Consider the following 13,093-nt stretch of genomic DNA (forward strand, 5'->3'; position numbering starts at 1 on the left):
TAAATCTACTTATTTTCTGCCAATACAACAGCCTTTTTTTCCCAGTCTCTACCATATTTCAAATGTTTACATGATCATGCAATTTGAAGCAGTATTTCTTTCGCTAATAATATTAAAAGCGTGTCTGTCCACATTCAAGTTAAATTCTTTAGGCCAATATAACCCAGTATATAACCTCACCAAATGCTCTTTTCAAATCCTTGTCCATCTTGAGAGCTATTCTATCTTCTTTCCCCTACTCTGTACAAGAGGTTTTCACATCTTGCTTAGATATTTCTAGTTCTTTCACCTCATTACTCACATTTCCTGTATTAGTCCCCAACTTCATTGTTTCCTTCTGACCTCACAATGACCTAAATCAATTAAATACAGCCAACCTGATTAATTCTTTAATCCACAGAAGTACTTTCTTTCCCCTTCCCCTCATCCACTACCTTATTCTCTAGCATAGACTTATTCCTGACTACCACCTCATTTACATTGCTTTTCGCCTGTTACTTATTGACACCAACTGGGGAGATAGCATGTGTCTCTCCCAACCACAACACATCCCTTGCAACCTAGATTGATGTTTTCCTTATCTGTTTTTGTAGTCTCAGCCACAGAAGGTCAGTGCTTCAGTCAGGTGCAAACCCTCCCCTGAGAACTATGCTTTTTCTGTGAATGCTTCCTAAAGGTTAAATGCCCCCAAATCCCACTCTTAGGACTAATTCCTCAGCTCTCTGTTTGGTGTGATCATATTCACAGCTTCAGCCTCCTTCTCAAGGAGCAAGAGAAAGGAGTAGACCACATCTCACCAATGTTTAAACATCTGTATGGGCATTTCTATGGGGTGACCCATTTCATGGTAATGTGTGCATTAGGATGAGATTAGTCATGTTTGGCAAGTGTCAGCTTCTCTCCTTTGATCCCAAAGGAAGCCCAAAAGGCCAGGTCAGAAGTGGAGAACTGCTTTGTTCATCTTTGAGGTTGTACCCTCACCACTAAATTGAAGGTGCTCAAGCATGTTTCTGGGCACTGAACGCATCTGGAGTGAGGCTGCACTTGCAATCTCTGCCAGCCTTGCAAAGGGGAGGCTGCTTGCAAAGCTCCTGTTGGGAAAGGCCCTCTTCAACTCTTGGAGTAGTCCAGCTCCTGAGCTGTCTGGGAGCCTGTTTGGGAGAATGACACTTGGCTTGAGCCAGAAGTGGGCTGGTGTAATGGTTCTCCAACCTTTCCCAGGGAAGTCTGATTCTGTCCCAGCTGGTAAGATTTCATGGCATTTGGGTCTACCCAGGTTCACTCTTTTCAAGTGGAAAACTCAATATTTGTGGTCTTTTCAGTCCTTTTTGTGGATTTGAAACTGCACTTGGCAACTACATGTAATTTAAAGAGAGGGAGACTTCATACATTTTGTGAAACTGCATGGTATTCACCTGCCACCAGTCCTTGTGTGGCTCTGGTGGAAAGTGATTGGGTGGTAACAAAACTTCAGGTGATGCTGGGTGATAATAAAATAAACGTCTTTATTTTTAATAGATGGACAAAACAGACCCAAAACCAGACAGTATCTTCCTGAATTGCATGGGCACTATTGAATACAATACAAATGAAGTTAAAACATATAGATCTATATTACGCTTCCTATCTGCTTTGTTAGGTATAGTCTTAATATAACATTTCTGACACAGACAAAAATATACTTTTTTTTTAACAGTAGCCACAAATACTGCCCTGATTAATAGCAGACTTACAATAACTTACTGTCTAACTGCACATGGTACTTGATCAAATACGCTTGAAGGGCAGAAGGAAAAATGAATAACAGTTTTTTTCCTATGATATTTATATTTGAAATCCTAAATTGTTGTACTATATGAAAATAAAAGACTAAATCTTTTACTTTACTTTATTTGATCCACTTAATGTTTACATTCAGTTCAGGCTCACAAAAGTATGTTTTATTTATAATACATATACCATCCCATATGGACAAATACGGATGAAATTGTACTTTTTTTGACATCTCAGCTATGTTATTAACCTTGATTTTATGAACACATCTCATGCAAAGGAGGTAAAAAACCCTGTCAGATAAGTGTTATTCACAAATGTGAAGAATATGAAAGTAAAATGTATGACCGTGATATGAATATTTTATCTAGAAATTGTAGGCTCAGAAACAATAACCTCAGTGTCTGAAAATGAGCTGTTTGCTTCACTGATTATAGACCCAATTTAGTGCACAGTACTACTGTCTACAAAGTGCAAAAGTGGAGAAGGAGCATCTGATGATTCCCATGAAAATAAAGGCTACTTGAAGAAACACATCCTGTTGGCGTTTTGCTTGTGGAAGCAACTTGTTTGTATGTTGTCTTTTGTTTTTGTTTTTGTTTTTTTCCCCCCCCAGCAATCAATCATAGATATGGCCTTTGGTTATATGAACAGCTTTGTAGAAATGTAATGGTAGGATAGCTGAACTACAGCAAGAAAACTTGTAAACAGCCTTTGCACAGGGTCGTTTAGTTTGGCTTTTGGAGTTGTCCTGTTCACTATGCAGCCCACTGCGGCCGTTGCTGGACTCACGGAAAGACACGCACAGAGACTTGGTACTTGGTACCATAACTTAGAGTTACAGTCACAAGATGAACCGTCTTCAGTGCCACTTCTCTCCTTCGCATGATAAAGCTTCCATGGTGTGCTAGTTGTAAAAGTGCAAAAACCTTTCAGTCTCTGCAGAGAGCACTGGAAAACTTGGAACTACTGGCTGGAACCATTTTCTGCCAGAGAATACATAGTTCCATCTAAGCAGCGATTTCACAAAAATATTCAATAAGAAAAACAATACAAAATACTCTGATAATGTTGAAGCATCTGGCTTGAAATTTTTGGACTAGCACATTTTAATTTTTCACTTATCTTTTTCATTTTGAGCATTTTAAAAGCCTTTATGTTTTTATGGCAACAAGGGAATATGAGGGAAAAGGAAATATTTTTGGTTTTCAATCAAAATTTCTTAAACGATTCCAGCTGAATCCCCTTCTCCTTTCCTTCTCCTCCCACTATTGGGAATTTTGAAATAAATAATACAGAAATGCTGCTGTATTCAAAGCATCTGGCCACTATGCAGCTTCTCATAGTGAAATTCTAGCAATTCCTAGACAAAACTGAAATAAGAGAAAATTTTCAGAAAGACCTGCAGATGGCTGTAAAGTGGGATCCCCTAAATTAATTTGGAACTGCAGCGTAAGGCATTGGCTATGTAAACGGGCAAAAAGTGGCATGATATTTTCTTATAAGAAAGGATTCAGGCTAATGGATTTGGGCCAGAAATGGATAATAATTCAGCAGTGGCTCTATTCTCCCCTCTCTTTCTTCATATGATCTCTTTCCTTTTTTCTTTTCCATGGTTCATGGGGGAATGAATACCGCTGGGCTCGCGTCTGGTTTGTGAGATCCTCAGCGCCCTGAATTTCATCGGTGGCTCATTCACTCACCCCCCAGGAACTTTTCATTTCTTTGCTATATTGGCTTTTCTGGGTTTTTAGTGCAGATCCTGATTTTGATTCCCTCCGCCCAGAGCACACTCAATATTTGTTAGCACAGTAGTACTGCAGTTCGCAACACATATTCAGAACTGAGATGCAGTATTATTTTTAAATGGAGTATATGGAGAAAAAAATCAACATTTCTAAAATTAATTTTCTCTACGTATAAAATATATATATATATGCTGTTAAAACTCCACAAAAGGAGCAAAAACATATCTAAGGATTCAACCTTGTGAAAGTTTATGTCAACATTGAATGCACAAGTTGATGGCTTCTTCCTTTAGCAGCAAAACCTATTCTTACATCACCTATCCTCCAGTATAGCTCCTCGTGCTGTGAATGTTAAAGAAGAAATTTCGCCAGTGACCAGCAACAGGAGGATATCTGGATTTCAGCTGAACATTTTGTGTCATGCGTAGATATTAAAAAGAATTATTGGAGCATAACCCTTAATTGTACAGAAATATAGCTATTAGATCTCCCACTGTGAAAGGCACGTACCAATGGGGGCAGACACAATCATCTTGGCCGTGGGCAAATGGAAACGACTTCATTGCATGTTCCCTGCTGGCCAGGGCAAAGTTGGAAGAAGCCTCATCTCACCACTTTGCTGCTTCTGGCCAGCATTGCCATTCACAAGTGAAGTCTCTTCTGCCCCTGGCCACTGCTGGTGCTCCGCAGAGTCACCGTGATGGCTCAGGGGGACGGTTGTTAATGAAGGAGTCCAGCATTTAGTGGAAGACACTGCTGTGACTTTCACTACGCTTATGGGTCTGGTTTTCCTTTCAGCTCCCCTCCAAGCTGCTTCTGCTTTTGGAGGTAGACACTTACAGATGTGGAAAGCTGTCCAGCAAGCCTGTTTTTCCCATGGGAAATCAAATTTTTGAGAAAATGTGATTTTCCATGGAAAATCTACACTTTCCAGAGCAATCCCAACAAGTCCAACCCAAAAGACTTTTTGATGTCTTTGAGAATGCTTTTTTTATTAAGTGCAAAATGGGAATTTTCCCCATGGAAAACCCTCTCATCTGTTTTTTCAAGCCTTCTTGACTCTCCTTACTTTTTAATATTTGCTTCATTGCTGCAGTTGCCTGGTGTCAGACTGCTTTGCTCAGTTCGTTTTGACGCTAAGTCAAGATAAGGCTTCTTTTCTCAACACTGAAAAGTTCTATTTAGTTTATAAGAGTTCTGTCATTTTTCACAGGTTGAGTTTCAACTCCAATTATTGCTTTAAAAATTTTGTTATCCTCCATTGGTGACAGCCACTAACTACAGGAACAAAAGAACACCTAGAGCAACATACTTTGCTTAAGGTTGTCTGGCATTAGGTATAACATAATTTTAAACTGGTGACTTCATTTTAACTTTTTTAATTAATATATGATGTTTAGCACCCCTACAAGGAATTTATTACTATTTGCGCGTTTTCTGTCTCACACAAATGATAAAATACTAGATTTGTTTTATTTGAATTTCTCTATGAGGAAAAAAATTACTAGACCAAAATCCCAGGGAAGTTATCTGTCTTTGCTCAAGCAACTAGCTCTTCAGTAATAAATCACTTGTAGCTGTGACAATATATTTTCACTTAATGCCAATAAAATGTTGACTAATAGTACTTCAGAGTGACTGTATTATAATCACTTCATATGATGTCCTAGCTAAATAACTTGCACCTTTCCTGCTACATATATTTTCAATTGTAAATATTTTTTTAATTACACGGTATATAGTTCTGGGTGGAAAGAATGGGATCTGAGTGTATCTTTCAGTAAACACTCTATGATCTGTTAGATAATAACAGAAAAGACTTCCCCCCATGGGATGTTCCTGCTCCTAGAACAATTTAAAGAATTGTGCAGCAGCATTTTATTCCCAATTCTTGCTTTTCTTCTGATAAAATGCCTCTTACTGTTCTTTGTAGAATATCCTGCTTCTGATTGCTTTGCCTGTGGCTACCGGATTTATTAATTATCATCTTCAGTGTTGGACAGCTCTGGACTTGAATCAACATAATTGAAGGCTTCCTTGTTTGTGAAAGTTGAGCTCAAAGTTAGACTGTGTCGTGGATTCACAGGTGCAAGTTCATTTAATACAATATTGTCGCTTTTCACAAGAGTCGCTTTGTCCATGTGTTCCCTACTGTACCTGGCAACAACAGCATCAAGGAAGTCCAGCTTTGGTGGCAAAGTCCCACTCTCAAATAAGTATTTGGCTAAGTAGGAGACTATAATGTTAGTAAAGAAGGAAGTAAGCATAGCAAGTGTTTTAAATGGGAATCGCTGGATATAGATGTTATTTTCATCTGGATAGCAGCCAGGATAGTAGATCAAGGGCTGAAGATAGAGGTACGGTTCTCCTCCGGTAATTCTGAGAACAAGGCCAAATAAGTATCCTGCAATGGCACCGTAGGTGTTGGTTCCTTTAATAAATAACACACACAAGAGCTGGGGGAATATGATGATATAAACAAGGTCAGAGCTGAGGTACCACAGGCCGTACACTGATGAAGCTAGCAGGGCCATTGCTGTTGCTGATGCTCCAAACAGAAAAACAGTGATTCTCATGACCCACACGATTTCCCTGTCTGAAGCCTGCAAGAAAAGGGCAGTGTTAGGTGTTTTCTTCATGACAATATATGTATGCTTACACTTATGCACACAGTTGATATAAAATAGTCCATTGTAAAAGGAAGTTTTGCATGACATATTCAATAACAATTTTAAAATTAGTATCTCTATCTCTATCTCCATCACAAGTGCAGAGAAAAAACCCCAAGTGTTATGGTTGCCATTCCCAAAGTCATTAAACTTTGAGCATACAGAAAAGTTTGATAACATGTCAAAGAAAAAAACAACAGATATAACTTTTAAATATAAGCACAATATGGCTCAACCAGAAAAAACTGTCAGCATCAGAATTTCTTCTTCTCCATTTCCTATGAAAAACTCCTCCTCAGTAGCCCATTCTCTTGTCAAATGATTTCCTGATAAAACAATAATTCAGAATGATGTCTCATTTTGATAAGGATTTAAGTAAATTTTCTGGTTGTAGCAATAATTAGGAGCTGTTTGGGTAAACTGTAGTGCCATGAGAATTCTTGAAAGCTGCCTCCCCTGAGCTAGCTTTTTCACCTCTGTTGTCAGTCACAACCATAAACATTTTTACTGCTTTCTGTTTATTCAATATACTGTTAGGAACGAAATGCTATACTTTTTCGAGTCATAGGCAGGATCATGAAAGAAGTGTTTCATTATGAAATCACAGTCTATGCATCACCTAGTTAAGGTTTCACCTAAAATTTTCTCTAGAAGTAGAAATGAAAATGTAATCTCACATTTTGCCGAAAGGAAAGCTGGTAAATATTCCGAGCAAACATAGAACTTGCTGATAAAATCGAAGAGTCAGCTGACGACATCACAGCAGCAGATACAGCGCCGAGGCCGAAGAACGAGATATAGACTGGGCAAAGGTACTGGAGCACAATTGGTAAAATCATATCTGCTTCTTTTTTAGTCATGGGGTCAGGGACACCATACTCAGTCTCATTCCAGGCTGCAATATGGACACCAGCATGTTATTAGTAACACTAGTAGTCACCAGCTACAGCATCTCTTGACTTCATGTGTAGTGAGCTATTCATATTGCCACATTTTCATTCACATTCAATGACCAAACTTTTACTAGAGCCAGACCCATGGCATTTCAGAGAGGCAGTGTCCCACTGATTTCTGTTAGGCACATTTAATTCTGATCAGCATTCTTCCTCTAAGCTAAGCCTGACCACAGACTGGTGTTATACAGTGCAAAGTTTAATATTAAAACTTTGCATTGCTCATAGATGGCATTTTCCTCAATAAAACAAGTCTGAGATCCATGTTTGCTTGTGATGTGTTTAACTGTTCTCTTGGATTACAGACTACCTTTCTATCAGAACATTTCTAACAGTTTAGTTACATGGTCACTGTGATGGGGATCACTCTCACTGTGACAAAGACCTTGACAAGGGTGTTTTGGTCAAGATAAGAAATTCCTCATAAATCATAGAATAATTTAGAATCATGTAGAATCATTTAGGCTGGAAAAGACCTTTAAGATCATCGAGTCCAACCGTTAACCTAACCCTGCCATCCCACCACTAAACCATGTCCCTAAGTACCTCATCTGCCCAGCTTTTAAATACCCCCGGGGATGGGGACTTGACCACTTCCCCGGGCAGCCTGGTCCAATACTTGACAATCCTTTCAGTGAAGAAATTTTTCCTGATATCCAATCTAAACCTCCCATGGTGCAACTTGAGGCTGTTGGCTCCCGTCCTATTGCCCGTTACTTGGGAGAAGAGACCAACCCCCACCTCACTACAGCCTCCTGTCAGGCAGTTGTAGAGGGTGATAAGGTCTCCCCTCAGCCTCCTTTTCTCCAGGCTAAACAACCCCAATTCCCTCAGCCACTTCTTATTATTACTGTTAGGACCAAATAATAGTACCAGAATCTAACTTAAACATTAAATAGAAATCTTATGTCTTTAGATATCTAGAATGTGCAAAATGAGTTAATCTCAGCCACTGGGGTAGGAGCAATTTCCCCTGGAAGAAATATTCTATAGTATTATTTTTCAGTGTAGTCTCCTGTTGAAGAAGCCATGAGTTGATTAATGATGTCACCTGGCTAGCTTATAGCTAATATACGCTTTGTAGGGTTTTCACACATTTGTTGTACTATTCATTTTACATTTATTGCACTATTCACTTTTAATCATATACCTGTAGATGCTCCAATTGCACCAATGAGTACTGCGGGAAGAGCCATCACAAGACAGCCAAAAGCAGCCAGAAATGACAGAACTTGAGCGTATGTGGCAGAAGATGAGGAGAGAACTCGTTGGAAATACGCTTGCCATGGGATTCCTCCTAATGTCTGCAAACACAATGGGCAACATCCCGTCATTGGGGGCTAACTCTGGATTTGTTTTTTTATATTGCTATGTAGAGAGCATGTAGAAGCATAACTTAAATGCTGAATGTCGTGTTGCTTCTCCCTCATTCATTTATTGAATATCAGTCAGTCAGTAATGGCTATAGCTTTCATTCTCACAAGTAATGTCAAACCTTTGTAAGTCCACTTAAATCCCATTCTTTTAGACAAGCTATTCCTTTGTACAATTAGCAACAACACTTTGCACTTACATAGTCTCTGTAATCCCCAAGTTTTGTAAGCTGCATAAATACTTGATAAAGCCTTATGGTCATACTTCATATTTGAAGAATTTGGCCTCCAGTAGTGTCTCCCTGCCAAAATTAGATTAGACTCTGATAGGAGTTTAAAGCAAGATTTTATCTTCCTTTATGAATGCATGTGGCCATCAAAACAAGGCAACACCTTCTGTATACATTGAACTCAAGAATCTGAAAAATAATTATCCCACTGTCTTAAGAAAATATGATACCAATAGAAACTAAAGATAAAGCAGTAAAAAAATGTGTTTTCTTATGATGGCAACCCTTCACTTTTTTTGGGTACATAACAGTGAAGATCCTGATTAGACTTAAAATTATGTCTGCAAAATATGACACAAAAGAGTATTACCAAAGGCTAAAAAACCAAGTGCTAACAATTCTCTCTTGAGGGCAGGATTTACATCGTCTCCACTAAGTAAACAAGTGCCTATGACTAAACAGCATGGAAAGAAAACAAAGGAAATTGCTCATTGAACGGACACGGGCCAGTTCTACACACTAAATGAGGTAGGAGGCATTTGGACCAAACAGTGTGTATCCAGGTGTTTCATATATGTTTCATGCACACACAGGGACCAAATGAATGTTTCACAGGCAACTCTGATTTTGACTTGCTATTTATGACTGTTTTCCTTTGCAGCCTGAATAATGTTCCTTTGACAAAGTTTTCAAAGCATGTGTGAATTTCTTGAGCTATAATGAAACTAATAAGACGAAAAGAAAATGTGTCACAATATGGCAACATCAGAGCTTTCCTTTGGTCATCAGCAGAGATGAAACCTTCAGGCTTGCCACACGGAATACAGCCACGTGGGCTAATGTCATATTTTGGCTCTCTGAGAATCTGTAAGCAATTTAAGCTGGATAAAACAATATATTTTAATAGCCCAATTATCAGAAAACTCTGAAGATTTTTGGTTGAGATTATTTTAAAAAAAAACCAGAGAAATGAATCCCAAAGTACAACATGATAATGAAAACAGTGTAGAGTTGCTCAGGGACACCGAGAATGGAAAATGTTAGCATGTGTTGCTAGATCTTCTTAATGGAAAGTACTTAATAACCACCAATCCCATATGTAATACGTCCATATTAAATAACGAAAGGCCTCAGTTCATTCTGGCATGTGTGCATGTATGAATTCATCCATCCATGCATCTCTGCAATGCTTTTTCTACATCACCTATACCTAAGGCCTATTTAATCATTTGTGTAACATTTTTATTGCCTTCTGCAATATATAAATTCCTCTGCCAAAAATGACATCAGTAAAGCATTAGCTGCATTCTTTTAATTAATTTTAGCCTGATGATATTTAAATTGCATTCCTGGCAATGCTGACTTTGACAGCTGCGCTACAATATTCTACTGATATTTCACTGGAATCATACAAATGTGCAGAAATATTGAGCAGAAGTCAAGAGGGTAAAAGTTTTCAGTTTGCTGGAAACTCTTAACTAGAGTCTCCATTATTTTCAGCTGTCACAGTAACACAGTGCGAGTACTTAAATGCTTCATTCCTTCATACAAGCCATGACTTACCAGTAAAAGAAAATTGTCCAGCCATGTGTAAATGTCAAGTGAGTTGATAGATCCAAGCCAAGGTGCTTGGTGCACCTGGTGCACAGCTGTGAGCCCAATGTCTGTCACTGCAGGGTGGGACATCGCAAAGGGTACGCTGATCCACTGTAAACAAAGAGTAACACTTTGTTCAGGTCTAAAGAAGGCATTCTAAACCCTTTTAATATTATTTTAATATTGATCTGTTTTTCTTCTTCTTGTGTGCTACAGATCAAAAGTCAAGTTGCTGAGCTGACTTGCAGGAATATCTCCAAAATACAGAGAGCTTGCTAGTGGATAGCTTACCTCTGTTCTAGAGAGTGTGAAATCCCCCATGGGTTCTTTACACCCTTTCCTGGACCACACTGTGGAGAAACATCTACATATAAACTTGTGTGCAATAGCATCGGGATTTGCCAGTATACAGGCATGAGACATCACAAACACACCTGAAGGCTTGGGAATTTATTTTTAATTCAACACAAAACTATATCCTGAGATGAGAGAGATGCTGTTGGTGAACCCCCATATCTCTTGCCTCAGAACACCACACAGTGTTACAGCAATTTTCTACCTTGAGGGCAATTTCGCTCTGGGCTCTTAATTATTTTTAGTCTCTTTGGTTTTTATCTAGGCAAAAAAAATCAGTTGAGAAACCCTTCCCAGAGACAGTTTTGGCCAGAAGGTTCATTTCCTTCACCAACTGACTTTTTGTGCATTTACTTGCCAACTCATTTTGCATTGATGTAACTCAGTAACTACCTGTGAGAAGAACCTCAGTAGCTCCTACTGAGATGAAAACCAGGCTTTGTTCTCTATGGAATAGACTGCTGCAAGCATGGCAACCTTAAGGCTCCAGTGATATCCAAAACATGCAGATTACCACAACCCAACGGATCACATTTAAGCGTATGGGGTGACAGGGGCAAGGAGGGAAGAAATCAGACGTCTTCCTTGAATTCATTGTACATTTATTGCAATAATGTGGAAGGATATATGAATTATTGCTATTTTTTGCTGCACTGCCTATTATTCAGGCTGTTTATCACATACCATAGTACTCTGTTCTCAGTTACACATTAAACTTTGCCAATTTAAGCACTTAGGCAGAAAGATTCCCTTCTCACTCCCTACTTGGGCTTTTCTGGGAAAGATAACCGAAATGTTTCAACTGTCTCCAAGGTATTTTGAGAGAAAAATAAACATATTGTCAAAATTAATGCATGTTAATGGGATGCTGTTGAGAAATTCATGGGGAACAAGGATGTCAAATGGATTTTTTTATCCTTGTTTGTGAATCTCAAATCTCAAACCTGTCCAAGTGATGAGCTTCTGAAGAGTTGTAGTTTGCCTATACTCAGCTGCGATTTTCAGTAGGGTAAATTTCTAAAGGTACACCTGCAGCCTGCACACCACAGCCAAGGGTCTAATAGGTACTGTATTGCAAATGCATTATGAGCTTTTGTAATCCATTCCAGTTCCTGACAGTAACCTAGCTCTTTCTGCTCCAGAGCCTGGCAGGAAAGCTGGGATGCCTGAGCCTGTGACACCTTCTGCTGTCACACCTACTGTGAAAGTGTCTCATCTCATCTAAAACTGCCTCACCTAGAGCATGACCATTTAGATGCTACCTGAGGCTTCCTGCCCTGCTGATGGCTCTTGAGGTTATGAATATGGTTCCTTCTACACGACATTATTGCTGTTTATTTTAAATGGGAAATTACATAAAAAGCCCAACCTGAATTAAAAGAATATTATTAAAGCTAAGGATCCAACCATTTAGAAGACTGCTATACAACCTTCATTTGCTTTCCCCTCCCTGTCAGGTTCCTGCTGCCTTTAGTATCGGATCATATGTTGTTATTCCCACAGGATCAGGGTCTTTAGCAATCAGACCTCACTGGAAAAGCATTTCTGTACTTTGATTTCCCCACTGTGCAGGTGAAGAGCAAAGGTATGAGAGAAGATCTGGAATAACTTCTCATTTGAGGTGGCCAGCTGGAACTTGGTTTTGCTTTTTCAGGGTATTTAGCACCATCCCCATGAAGTCAGTTACAACAGGGAATGTTTTGCACTTTTGCAAATAAGGCCATAGGCCTCACGGTAGGATGCCACAGAGTGAGGACACACACGGTCTTGGTTAGTGACCACCTGTGTGAGCTCTGGCTGAAGCAATTTCCCTAGAGCTGCAACAAGAATGCTGGCAAAAGCAGAGAAACAGCTCTGGGTCCCCAAGGTGTCATTCAGTTCCTTCACCTTGAGCACCCCATTTGTTTCAGCCTGTCTCAGATCTCTGCACACCTGTGACCATCTGGTCCTGCCACCAGCGAACAAAGACAGCAGCTTCTTTGATTGCACCCCTGTGATCTGTGAGCCCTGTTGCATTGATGTTTTTCAGAGCAGGCCTTAAAGATCAGTGGTAAGTAAAAGAAATGCTACCCACTAGCATATATCATTGGGTAGCTGATGAGGGGATATTCATACCACCACATTCAAACGGCAACGTCATCTGGTGAGGCTGCCTATACTATGGTCTCCAAGGGCAATGGAGGGAAATGAGGGAAAAACCACGAAGGTGATTTAAAGCAAGAGGTTAACTAAGCTGTGCGAGTAAGTGACAGCTACAGGAAAGAGAAACTGGACAGTATCAGCTCTGCAGGTCCAATGCCAGTATTTCTTGACTGCTCTACTGACTGCTTCCTACGTCTGATGCCTCCTTCCAGTGCCTGTGCCACCATCCTACGGACAGGTGGGGAAGGTTCCAGT

General features: G+C 39.5%; 1 protein-coding gene across 1 annotated transcript in view; it reads right to left on the reverse strand.

The window, feature by feature from the left end:
- Positions 1-5,497: 5,497 nt before the first annotated feature.
- The window catches only part of SLC5A7 (solute carrier family 5 member 7), a 23,328-nt gene continuing 15,732 nt past the window's right edge, over positions 5,498-13,093 (reverse strand). The window contains exons 5-8 of the mRNA XM_009638924.1: positions 10,310-10,453; positions 8,294-8,447; positions 6,868-7,085; positions 5,498-6,124 (exon numbers count right to left, since the gene is read on the reverse strand). Coding sequence (XP_009637219.1) covers positions 5,498-6,124; positions 6,868-7,085; positions 8,294-8,447; positions 10,310-10,453 — 1,143 coding nt within the window. The remainder of the gene's footprint in view (positions 6,125-6,867; positions 7,086-8,293; positions 8,448-10,309; positions 10,454-13,093) is intronic.

Source organism: Egretta garzetta, unplaced genomic scaffold, assembly GCF_000687185.1.
Source record: "Egretta garzetta isolate BGI_Z169 unplaced genomic scaffold, ASM68718v1 scaffold5, whole genome shotgun sequence".
In the NCBI taxonomy this organism is placed as follows: domain Eukaryota; kingdom Metazoa; phylum Chordata; class Aves; order Pelecaniformes; family Ardeidae; genus Egretta; species Egretta garzetta.